Consider the following 11,259-nt stretch of genomic DNA (forward strand, 5'->3'; position numbering starts at 1 on the left):
GGGTGACGTAGGGTAAGTGCCGACCCTGTGAAATGGCTTAGCTGATGGACGCGCCGGGGGTGCTGTGGGGTTCATGGCTGGCGGCAGCGAGTTGCTCCCCCGGGGGGTGCTGCCCGCCCAGCTGTGCCGAGCCCTGTGTCCCCTCCCTCCCCGTGTGCAGCGTGGAAGTGATCCGCCTTGGCCACAGCTACTTCATCAACTGGGACAAGAAGATGTACTGCGCGCAGCGGCAGACGCCGGCCGAGGCCCGCACCACCACGCTGAACGAGGAGCTGGGGCAGGTGGAGTACATCTTCTCGGACAAGACCGGCACCCTCACCCAGAACATCATGATCTTCAGCAAGTGCTCCATCAACGGGCGCAGCTACGGTGAGCCGGGCCGGGGGGCTGGGCAGTGGGAGGGGGAGAGGATGTCTTCCCCCGGCCCTGGTGGGGGCGCTCCCCATCCCCAGGTCAGGCCCCTCTGCTCCCTGGGGCACTTACTGTGGGGTGCACCCCAGCTCCCTGGGCGCTGGGACACCCCTCCTGCGAGGGCCGTCCTAGCTTCGACGTGCGGATGCCAGGCAGCTGCTCTGGGGGGGACCAGCCACTGTGGGTGCTGCACCCCGGGGGGCTGCTGCCAAAGGAGCTACCCCCCCCCCCATGTCCATCCGTTCTCGGTCTGTGGGGGGTGGGACGGGGGCAGCTGCTCGTTCCATTGGGCGGCTCTGTCCTGGGGAGAGAGCGGCTCCTGTGGGGTGGGGTGGGGTTCCCAGCATGCCCCCCCCTCCCCCGCGGTGCTGTGCTGGCTGGTGTCCCCACGTTAACCCTTTGCCCTCTGCGTTTGCAGGTGACGTGCTGGACGTGCTCGGGCACAAGGCGGAGCTGGGAGAGGTACAAGCTGCCCCATCCCGGGGGGGAGTCCCAGGGAGATGGGCTCCGTAGGGGGCTTGGGGTGCAGGGGGTGGTCTCTGCATTTCAAGGGGGTGCCCTGCCCTCCAGGCCTCTCCGTGTTGGGCGGAGGGCAGGCTCTGGGGTGACCCTGGCCATGGCAGGGGCCGGACGGGGGGGGTAACTCTCTCCCCCTCCCTAGAGGACGGAGCCGGTCGACTTCTCCTTCAATCCGCTGGCCGACCCGCGGTTCCGGTTCTGGGACGCCAGCCTGCTGCAGGCTGTGCAGCTCGGCAACTCCCACGTGCACGAGTTCTTCCGCCTGCTCTCGCTCTGCCACACCGTCATGTCCGAGGAGAGGAGCGAAGGTGGGTGGCCTCCCGGGGGCTCCGGGCAGGGGGCGCTTGGGCTGTCCCCTGGGGGTGCAGGGGAGCTCGGCCCGTCTCCCATGGGGGGCGTTGGTGGTGGAGGCCCAGCGCTGACACACCCACCCCCCCCCCGCCGTGCCCCCCAGGGGAGCTGTACTACAAGGCGCAGTCCCCGGATGAGGGGGCGCTGGTCACGGCCGCCAGGAACTTCAGCTTCGTCTTCCGCTCGCGCACGCCCAAGACAATCACGGTGCAGGAGCTGGGCCGGGCCGTCACCTACCAGCTACTGGCCATCCTGGACTTCAACAACGTCCGCAAGCGCATGTCCGTCATCGGTGAGCCGGGCACAGAGGGGGTGGGGAATGGCGCAGGCTTGGGGGGGATCCTGTGACCAGTGGGGCAGAGGGCGGCGGGGCAGGGTCCTGTGGGGACTGGCAGTGTCTGTGCCTGGGGGCGCAGGGGGCTCGGCCGCAGGGACTGGGAGCCGGGGGTTGTGGAGGGGTTAGGGCTGCTGGCCTCTCAGGCCCCATGGGTTGGGGGTCCAGCCACCGAGCGTGCCAGACCCCATGCAGTGAGCAGGGTGGGGCTGGAGAACACGGGGGCCTCTGCCCCCCCAGAGACGCTCCCCTCTCCCCTCCCTCAGCTCCGGGGGCCTGACCCTGACAGGGAGAGCACGTTGACCTGGCTGGGCCCAGGCACTGCTGGGTTCGGGAGTCTCTGGCCGCTCTGGTCCCTGCATGTCCCAGCAGTTCCTTCCTTCCCCTCCAGTGCGCAGCCCCGAGGGCCGGATCCGCCTGTACTGCAAAGGGGCCGACACCATCCTCCTGGAGCGGCTGCACCCGGCCCACCACGAGCTGCTGAATGTAACCACCGACCATCTGAATGTGAGTGGGGGTCTTGGGCGCTGGCCGCAGCGGGCCCCGATCCTTTGGGGGCTGGGTGGATCACAGGGCAGCCTCAAATCGACCCGGGGTCCTGGGTGCTGCTGTGGGGCGCGTCGCTGCCAGACTCTGCCCCCCGCAGGGCTGGCTGGGGGGCCCCCATCCCCACCGCGCTGGGACTGGCCTGGGCCCTCGTCTGGCTGACGCCCCCGCTGCCCCGCAGGAGTACGCCGGCGAGGGGCTGCGGACGCTGGTGCTGGCCTACAAGGACCTGGAGGACGGGTACTACGAGGAGTGGGCCGAGCAGCTGCTGCGAGCCAGCACGCCCTCCGAGGGCCGCGAGGACCGGCTGGCCCGGCTCTACGAGGAGGTGGAGCGGGACATGATGGTAGGTGGGCTGGGAGCGCCGCCCGAGGGGCAGGCCGGGGCCATGGCGCGAGGCGGTGCCCCAGAATCACTGTTGTCTCCTCTCTCTGCCCAGCTGCTGGGGGCCACGGCCATTGAGGACAAACTGCAGCAGGGCGTCCCTGAAACCATTGCCATCCTAACGCTGGCCAACATCAAGATCTGGGTGCTGACCGGGGACAAGCAAGGTGAGGCTGGCTCTGCGCCGGGGGCTGGGTGGAGGGGAGCCGTTCTGGGCTGGCATTGCCGGTGTCTCCGCTGCCAGAGCACCCAGCCCCTCTGGCCTGGGGGGCAGGACCCCCCATAGGCATCTGATGGCCAGCGGTGCCGGGAATCCAAGCCCGGGTGCCCCCAGGGTCACGGGGGGAGGGGTGATCAAGTCTGGGGTGAGGCAGAGGGGGAGTGGGCTGGGAGAGTTGATCCCCTCTGGTTTGTGGGAGGCTCCCCAGGGGGCCTGAGGGGCAGCGCTCGGGCACAAGCTCCCCAGCTCAGCCCACGTCTCCCCTCCCCAGAGACGGCCGTGAACATCGGCTACTCCTGCAAGATGCTGACGGACGACATGACGGAGGTGTTCATCGTGACGGGCCACACGGTGCTGGAGGTGCGGGAGGAGCTCAGGTGAGGGCTGGGCGGGGGCTCGGGGGGGCCTGGGACAGGGGGTGCTGGGGGGAGCAGGGAGGACGCCCCATCCCGGTCCCTGCGCTGCTGACGGGAGCCCGGCTGAGCCGTCTCCTCTCCCCCAGGAAAGCCCGGGAGAAGATGACGGACTCGTCGCGTTCCATGGGCAACGGCTTCTCCTGCCAGGAGAAACTCGCCTCTTCCTCGTCGGCGTCCCGGCTCACCTCCGTGCTGGAGGCCATCGCGGGCGAGTACGCCCTGGTCATCAACGGGCACAGCCTGGTAAGGGGCGCGGCGATGCCGGGCAGGGAGGGGAGCGGTGTTACCGAGGGCAAACTCTCCTCTCCCCTTCTGGTGCCCCTCAGTCCTGACCCGCAGCCCCGGCTCCCCCCTACGCTGCCCCCAACTCTGCCGGTGCCCCCCTCCCGACCGGTAACCCCCTGCCATTGCTCCCTTGCTGTCCCTGATTGCCCCCAACGCTGGGTGTCCCTGCTGGGCTCAGGTGAGCCCCCTCCCCTGTGAGTGGAGCGGGTCTCTGGGGCGCTTCCCTGGCGCTCACCCGTCCGCGCCCCTCCCCACAGGCCCACGCGCTGGAGGCCGACATGGAGCTGGAGTTCCTGGAGACGGCCTGCGCCTGCAAGGCTGTGATCTGCTGCCGCGTCACCCCGCTGCAGAAGGCCCAGGTGGTGGAGCTGGTGAAGAAGTACAAGAAGGCCGTGACGCTGGCCATCGGGGACGGCGCCAATGACGTCAGCATGATCAAGAGTGAGCGCGGGGGGGGGCGCCGCGGGCGGGCGGGGGCGGGGCGGGGTGGGGAGGGGAGGGGATGGGCTCTGCCTGTGGGGCCGGGGCCAGGGGGAGGGGAGGGGAGGGGACGGTTGGGGTTGGGAGGGGCTCTGCCTGCGGGGTCAGGGCCGGGCGGGAAGGGGAGGGCAGGGCAGCACCGTTCTCGCACTGCAGGGCGTTGTGTGGGGCTGCTCTGAGTTCCCGGCTGACCCACACGTCTCTTCCCCCCACAGCTGCCCACATCGGCGTGGGCATCAGCGGGCAGGAGGGCATCCAGGCCGTGCTGGCTTCCGATTATTCCTTCTCCCAGTTCAAGTTCCTGCAGCGCCTCCTGCTGGTGCACGGCCGCTGGTCCTACCTGCGCATGTGCAAATTCCTCTGCTACTTCTTCTACAAGAACTTCGCCTTCACCATGGTCCACTTCTGGTTCGGGTTCTTCTGCGGCTTCTCGGCCCAGGTGCCGTGCCAGGCTGCTGGGTCCTGGGCAGGGTTACCCGAGGCCGTGGGGCCGATCAGGGCCCCGCTGTGCCGGGTGCTGCGTGGCCATGGGGAGGGACGGGCCCTGCCCTGCAGGGTGATGGGGGAGGGGGCTGTGCTGGGGCCTCGAGTGCCCAGCCTGTCGTGGGTCAGCAGCTGGCACTGAACCCGGGCGAAAGCTCCAGCCGCTGCAACGCGACTGGGGCCCAGAGTGTAGACCTGGGGTCCCGGGGGCAGCCCAGCGCCGGCCTGCAATGGCTGCATCCTCCCTACCTTGCTGGAAGAGGGTGGAGGATGCCCAGGCAGGGCAGGCTGGTGCTTTTGGACTGGCAGGCCCCAGGTGAGCTCCCTTCTGGCCACCCTGCCCGGGGCTGGTTCATTGTGGGGGGCAGAGAGAACCCGGCTGGTCATTGGGTCTTTCGGCACTTGGGGATGGCCAGGGGGGAGCACAGAGCCGGGGGGTGTCTGGCTGGGGGGAGCACAGAGCCGGGGGTGTCTGGCTGGGGGGAGCACAGAGCCGGGGGTAGCCGGCTGGGGGGGGGCGCGTGTGTCGCGGAGGCAGGAAGGCGGGTTGCTCGCCCGTTCCCGCGTGCAGTGGGGCAGGGGTGTTTTCCCCGCCCCCCCGGCCTGACCCCCCCCTCTCTCGGCAGACGGTCTATGACCAGTACTTCATCACCCTGTACAACATCGTCTACACCTCGCTGCCCGTGCTCGCCATGGGGGTGTTCGACCAGGTACGTGGGGCTGGGGCAGGGTGGAGATCTGCTCTTGCTCGGGTGAGGCGGGGGGGTGGCTGGCTGGGGGGGCCCAGCCTGTCTCCTGTGCTCATGGAGCCTCGTGGCCTGCGATGGCAGCAGGGAGCCCCCACGCTGCAGAGGGGCCGCGGGTGGGGACACAGGGAATTCTGGGGGTGCCGCTTGGAAGGGCCGCAGCAGCCCGAGGCGGGCTCTGGGCTCCCCCATCTCTGGGACCCTGGGCACTGTGGGCCCTAACCCAGCCGGGTGGGGTCAGGGCGAGTTTCCCTCCCCCCATGGGACTCGTCTGCCCTGCTGGGACCCCTCCTCAGGGGCAAGAGGTGGGCTCGGTGCATGGCCTGTCCAGCCCTCAGTCTCCCTGCAGGGGGCTGCTCCTGGGCGGGGGGCCCCCAGGCTCACCCCTGCCATGCCCCCCCAGGACGTGACGGAGCAGCGCAGCATGGAGTACCCCAAGCTCTACGAGCCGGGCCAGCTCAACCTGCTCTTCAACAAGCGGGAGTTCTTCATCTGCATCGCCCAGGGCATCTACACCTCCGTCCTCATGTTCTTCATCCCCTACGGGGTCTTCGCCGATGCCACCCGCGACGACGGCGCCCAGCTGGCCGACTACCAGTCCTTCGCTGTCACCGTGGCAACCTCCCTGGTGATCGTGGTCAGCGTGCAGGTGGGCTGCCCCTGTCTAGCCCCGGCTCGTGCGGTGCCAGCATTCGGCTCTGCCTCCGGCCTCCGTGGCCTCTCGGGTCCCTTCCAGCCCGACGTTTCTCTCGTTAGCCCAGGAAGCGGAGGAGCCTGGATCTAAGCTGTTGAACAGCTGCTATGCCCCACCCCAGAGGTGGCTGCATCTCAGTGCTGGGCAGAGTGCGCGGCGAAGGGCGGTGGGCCTGTGCGACACTGGGGGACCGAGGGCACTGCCCCGGGGCTGCCCATCGGCTCTCCCTGCCTGGCTCGGCAGCCTGTCTGCGCTGCCCCCTGAGCTCTCCCCTCTTCCCCCAGATTGGGCTGGACACGGGGTTCTGGACGGCCATCAACCACTTCTTCATCTGGGGCAGCCTGGCTGTGTACTTCGCCATCCTCTTCGCCATGCACAGCGACGGCCTCTTCCAGATGTTCCCCAACCAGTTCCGCTTCGTGGGTGAGTCCAAGCAGCTGCATTCGCCCGAGGGGCTGGGGGCCGCAGGCAGAGGGCAGGCGGGACCGAGGTGTCCCCGAGGTCCCCACGACGCCAGGGGCCAACTGCATGAGACGTACCCCGGTGACCACGCCCCGCGCTGCAGAGGAAGGGGACCCCCCCCAAGGTGCCTGCCAATCTGACCTGGGGGGAAATTCACTCCTGACCCCACTGGGGGGCTCCCCAAGGCAGGCGAGGGCAGTGGTTGGTGGGGTGCCCCTTCCCCCTCCTGATCAGTGCCCTCTGAGCTCTGCTGCTCCCCCAGCACCGGGGCCGAGGGAGACCCGGTGACAGCCTCATTTCTCTGCTGACTCCTGCTGCGGGAGGAGGGGAAATGGGGCAGGCCGCTCCCCCCTGCCTGGTTCTCAGGTCTCTCCCCCTCCTGCTGCCCAGGTAATGCCCAGAACACGCTGGCCCAGCCCACGGTCTGGCTCACCATCACCCTCACCACCGTGGTCTGCATCATGCCAGTCGTGGCCTTCCGTTTCCTCAAGCTGGACCTGAAGCCCGAGCTGTCGGACACGGTGAGCGCGTGCGGCCGAGCCGGGGCCCTCGCGCGTCCCCCATTGGGGAGCGGGCCCCTCCCCAGAGATCGGACGTCCCTCGCCCCCAGCGTGGAGCGGGCCCCTCCCCAGAGATTGGATGTCCCTCGCCCCCAGCGTGGAGCGGGCCCCTCCCCAGAGATCGGACGTCCCTCGCCCCCAGCGCCCCATGCTTGGCTGAGGGCAGGTGGGCTGCCCCGCAGTGCTCCCTCTGACCAGCACCGGGAAAGGCCTCGCCATGGAGCATGGGGGCCGGATCCATCTCCCCTCGGCCAGGGTTGGGGGGGGAGTTGTCTGCCCCGAGTGATCTCATGGTGGGGCAGGGGCCAGCTCCACCTCCCCCACCCCCAGGCTACTGCCCCCTCACTGGAACGTCCCCACCGCTTCGGCTCCTGCCCCCGTCTCTGACCAGCGCCTTCTGCAGGAGCTGCCTGGGGAGGGGAGGACGGGGGCGTATCTCGGGCAGGCTACCAGTCACCCTGGCTGGGCCTTTCCCCTGCAGTCTCACAGGAGGGCGGGTTGTGGGGTCTTCGGCCGGGCGTCTCACTCTGCCCCCCCCCCAGGTGCGCTATACCCAGCTGGTGCGGAAGAAGCAGCGGGCGCAGCACCGCTGCATGCGGCGGGTGGGGCGGACCGGCTCGCGGCGCTCCGGCTACGCCTTCTCCCACCAGGAGGGCTTCGGCGAACTCATCATGTCGGGCAAGAACATGCGGCTCAGCTCCCTGGCGCTCTCCAGCTTCGCCGCCCGCTCCAGCTCCAGCTGGATCGAGACCCTGCGCAAGAAGAAGGGCGGAGACAGCACCGCCAGCAGCCCCGGCGGGGGGGCCGACAAGCCGCTCAAGGTGTGAGGCTGGGGGGCTCCGATTCTCACCCCCGCCAGGGGCTGGACGGCCCGGCAGTGCCCCCGGCTGTTCCCACGCGGACCCCGGCTGGCAAGGGGTAGGGGCGCCCTGGGAGGCGCTCCAGGTGCTGAGGTTTGGAGGCGTAGTCTGGACCACAGCCAACCGTGTAACCAAAAAACCCCCGTCCAGACGGCCCGGCGGCCCTGGCGCGGCACCCCCGTCCGGAGCCCGGGCGCAGAGAGCGCCGGCAGCGTCTTGTCTCGGGACATCCGCCCGCCCGGAGTGTACAGCTACCCTGAGTCCCACGCGAATGTAACATGCTGGAGACAGGGGGAGGGCCGGGCCTGGCAGGGGGCAGCTGGGCTTGGCAGCGTGTCCCCCTCCCCCTCCGCTGCCACATGTGTCTTTTTTATATATATATAAAATGAGAAACGCAGCAACAAACGGAGCCCCCACGTTTACAAAGTGACTTCTCTGTCCCTGCGGGCACTGGCTGCTCCCGGGGAGGAGCCGGCTGAGCAGAGAGGGGCACAGACGCTCTCCCCACGCAGGCAGCGTCAGTCCCAGAGCTGCCTGGGTGCCCCACAGGGGGCATGGGCTGGGGTGGGGGGAGCCTGGGCTGGGAGAGGGATGCCCTGGCACGGAGGCATTATGGGCCCTGCCCTCTCTGGGACAGGGCAGGTGCTGTCGCAAGGCTGGGCCCTCTCCTCTGCCCCAGCTGGTTTCTACACATGGTGAAACCGTACGTGGCTGGGCGGAGACCCAACCCCCTGGGTGCTGCGCCCAGTCAGTGCCCGCCCCTGGGCTGGAGGGCTGTGGCCCCTGGAGCCGGGGCCAGAGCTGGGGAGCGAACTGGGCCCTAGGGAGCTATTACAGACCAGAGCAAAACTGTGGTGGGAAGACCACGGAAATACCCAATGTCTGACCTGAGTCGGGCTCTGGGGGTTCCTGGCTGCAGGGGCAGCCCTGAGGGTCTCCCAGCTTGGGGGGGGGGGCGCAGCCACGGGGCTCTTGGCTGGCACTCCCCCCCCCCCCCCCAGCTGTTTGAGCTTGGCTCTGGCCTCTTGCGACCTTTGCCCAGGTCCTGGGACCAGCCCAGCTGATGGATTCGAAAGGGGAACCAGCCCCCCCCCCAGTTCTTTGCTGCGTGCCAGAGGCTCAGGCAAGGGGCTGGGTCCTGGGGTCAGCGTTGTTGACGGGCTGATTGTGATTCATTCCCCGCACCAGGGAGCCTTTCACAATCGCCTGGGTGTTCTGGGTCCTGTTTCCCTTCCCCTCTGTGCTGGGAATAGGCGGGGGGGGGGGGTGTCTCCTGAGCCACCTTCCTTGGGGTGCCCCAGCCATCCACCTCCTGTCCACGCTCCCCCAGCGTGCTGGCCACCCGCTCATGCAGCACTGGCAGGTGCACGGCCCTTCTCTCGCACACGTATTCGTAGCTCACCTCCGCACGCTTCTTGTGATGCATTCCTCCTGTCCTTTGCACAGCCCCTCCCCACCGGTACCGCCCCCGGCACGCACACTGCCCACGCCCGGCTCACTGCTGTCAGTGCCCCCAGCTGCTGTGGATCCCGAGAGCCTGGGGGGCCCCTCGGAGGTAGAGTTGCTTGAGGCTGCAGGATGTCGGAGACCCTGGGCTGTGGCCAGGCTGGGAAAGATCCCGGGGCCCCTAGGGTGGGGATCAGCTGGAGGCAGAGGGGTGAAAAAGCCCCCTGGGGAGGGGGCCCAATGGGCCCAGGCCAGTTTGTGCGGGGGATGCCTCCTGATCCACCCGCCTCCCTCCCCTTGATCTGTCTGTGCAGGGTGCCAAATACGATGGGGGGGGGGAGGAAGGATCCAGTGTTCATGCCCCCCATCCCATTCTGCCTTTGAAGGTGAGGGGCCTTGCGAGCCAGGGGCAGGTTCGGGTGGGGGGGAGGTGTCACAGGGCACCCCCAAGGGTTACAACTCCTGGCTGCTGGGGGTGACTACAGAGCTCTACCCACGTGCTTAGAACGGGGGAGGGGGGTCTGGGAGCCAGGACTCCTGGGTTCTATTCCCAGCTGTGATGGGCTCTGTGCCTCGGTTTCCCTCCCCTCTGTGAAGTGCTAGAGTCCCTAGGGGGGCTGGGTTCTGGAAGGTCGAAGTATCCTCGGGCATTGCTGTGGTTGTGTTAAGCCCTTCTGGGAAGGGGCGAGGGCTGGAGCAGCCCCCGGAGTCTGACTTTTATACCAAAGAGGAACTGTCTGTTTGGGAGCTGGCTGGGCGCTCGTGTGCTAGAGTATCTATTTTTGGTTCTTTCTGTTTGTTCGGGGGGGGAGGTGGCGTTGGGCCGGGCCCGAGGAGCAGTCCGTATAATTTATTACACATTTCTATACTTGCAGAATTGTATCATTTTATGGGTATAAAGAGAGAAAAAAAAATAGCCTTTTATAAAAACGTCTCTTTCTGAGCTCGTCTCACGTAGCCTCTGTTTTCTGAGCGTGAAAGGGGAGGGGCCCAAGGCCCCGCCCGTGTCTGAGGGCTGCTGCTTGCCCCCGACTCCTCCAGCCCTGCCCCCGGGCCACTCCTCACATCCCGGGCCCTGGGTGCTCTGCAGATACAGGACCAGGTCGTTTGTTGCGTCTCCGTGTAAGGCCGTCACCTGCACGCGCGCCGGGCTCTGCAGTGCGAGCTCCCCTCTGGCAGCTGGCGAGTTGAATTCTGTGGTATGTGGGAAATGCCAAATGTCGCTCGCACACACAAACCGGGGCCTGAGTGAGGGTCAGTTCACACCTTGTGGAGCTCCTGTTTTAGGCTCTCTGTAAACTCAGGCAGGCATCAGTTACACTGGTATTTTCACGAGTGTCATGGCATCTGCACGGCGTAGAAACGCCTTGTTTTTTGTGATGCTGGGGCGAGGGCTTGAGTCTGTGTGTGGAATCCAAGGGCCCTGTTTGTATCAGGAGCAAGGGGTGTGGAGCCTCCGTCCCCGCCCCCCATTAGCCCAGCTCAGGTTTCTGTTCTCAGTATCTGTTCTGCAGCCAGGGCCTGAGCTGGAGAGCGTGACGCCCCCAGAGTCAGGTGGGGGGGGTCCGTGGCAGAGCTGGGTGTGGGGCTCAGCCTGGGGCATTTACCCAGCAGGGTAGGCAGGCTCTGGATTTTAACTCTGTGTTACTGGGGGAACCTGTGAGCTCAGTTCTAGCCCCCAAACTTCAGGTTTTGTTTAACGAGCAAAAGTTCCCCCAAACCTGAGCCCTTCACTGCCCAGGAGAATCCCCCGTCCGCCTGCTCTGAGCTGCCCCATTCGAGCCCCAGCTGGCCTTTCGGGTCAGCTTTGTGCCCCCTTCCCTAGAGCCGCAGGCTAGCCCCCCGGGCACTTAGAGCACCCACCTCTCGGCTGCACGGGCAGCGCGTCACCTGCCTGGCGCTCTGAGGTCAGGATTTCATGCCCTTTATTTTAAATTCCAAATTCTTCCTGCTTTGTGGGTGGCAGATAAACGGTGCTGCCTTGGGCAGGCGCAGGAGACGTGGAGAGTATCCCCCCCCCCTGCAGGGGCTGAGCCGGTCGCATGCAGGAGCAGGGCAAGTT

The 11,259-nt window shown here is 67.3% G+C and overlaps 1 protein-coding gene across 1 annotated transcript in view; it reads left to right on the plus strand.

Moving 5' to 3' along the window:
- Positions 1-10,137, plus strand: part of ATP8B2 (ATPase phospholipid transporting 8B2) — a 26,278-nt gene extending 16,141 nt beyond the window's left edge. The window contains exons 13-28 of the mRNA XM_026658073.2: positions 161-369; positions 830-873; positions 1,073-1,238; positions 1,385-1,573; positions 2,007-2,122; positions 2,343-2,507; positions 2,601-2,712; positions 3,037-3,142; positions 3,268-3,424; positions 3,724-3,907; positions 4,162-4,385; positions 5,056-5,139; positions 5,579-5,824; positions 6,154-6,292; positions 6,722-6,852; positions 7,434-10,137. Coding sequence (XP_026513858.1) covers positions 161-369; positions 830-873; positions 1,073-1,238; positions 1,385-1,573; positions 2,007-2,122; positions 2,343-2,507; positions 2,601-2,712; positions 3,037-3,142; positions 3,268-3,424; positions 3,724-3,907; positions 4,162-4,385; positions 5,056-5,139; positions 5,579-5,824; positions 6,154-6,292; positions 6,722-6,852; positions 7,434-7,718 — 2,557 coding nt within the window. The 3' untranslated portion in view covers positions 7,719-10,137. The remainder of the gene's footprint in view (positions 1-160; positions 370-829; positions 874-1,072; positions 1,239-1,384; positions 1,574-2,006; positions 2,123-2,342; positions 2,508-2,600; positions 2,713-3,036; positions 3,143-3,267; positions 3,425-3,723; positions 3,908-4,161; positions 4,386-5,055; positions 5,140-5,578; positions 5,825-6,153; positions 6,293-6,721; positions 6,853-7,433) is intronic.
- Positions 10,138-11,259: the final 1,122 nt, after the last annotated feature.

The sequence above is a fragment of the Terrapene carolina genome, unplaced genomic scaffold (assembly GCF_002925995.2).
Source record: "Terrapene carolina triunguis isolate 2854851 unplaced genomic scaffold, T_m_triunguis-2.0 Scaffold397, whole genome shotgun sequence".
Lineage (NCBI taxonomy): Eukaryota > Metazoa > Chordata > Testudines > Emydidae > Terrapene > Terrapene triunguis.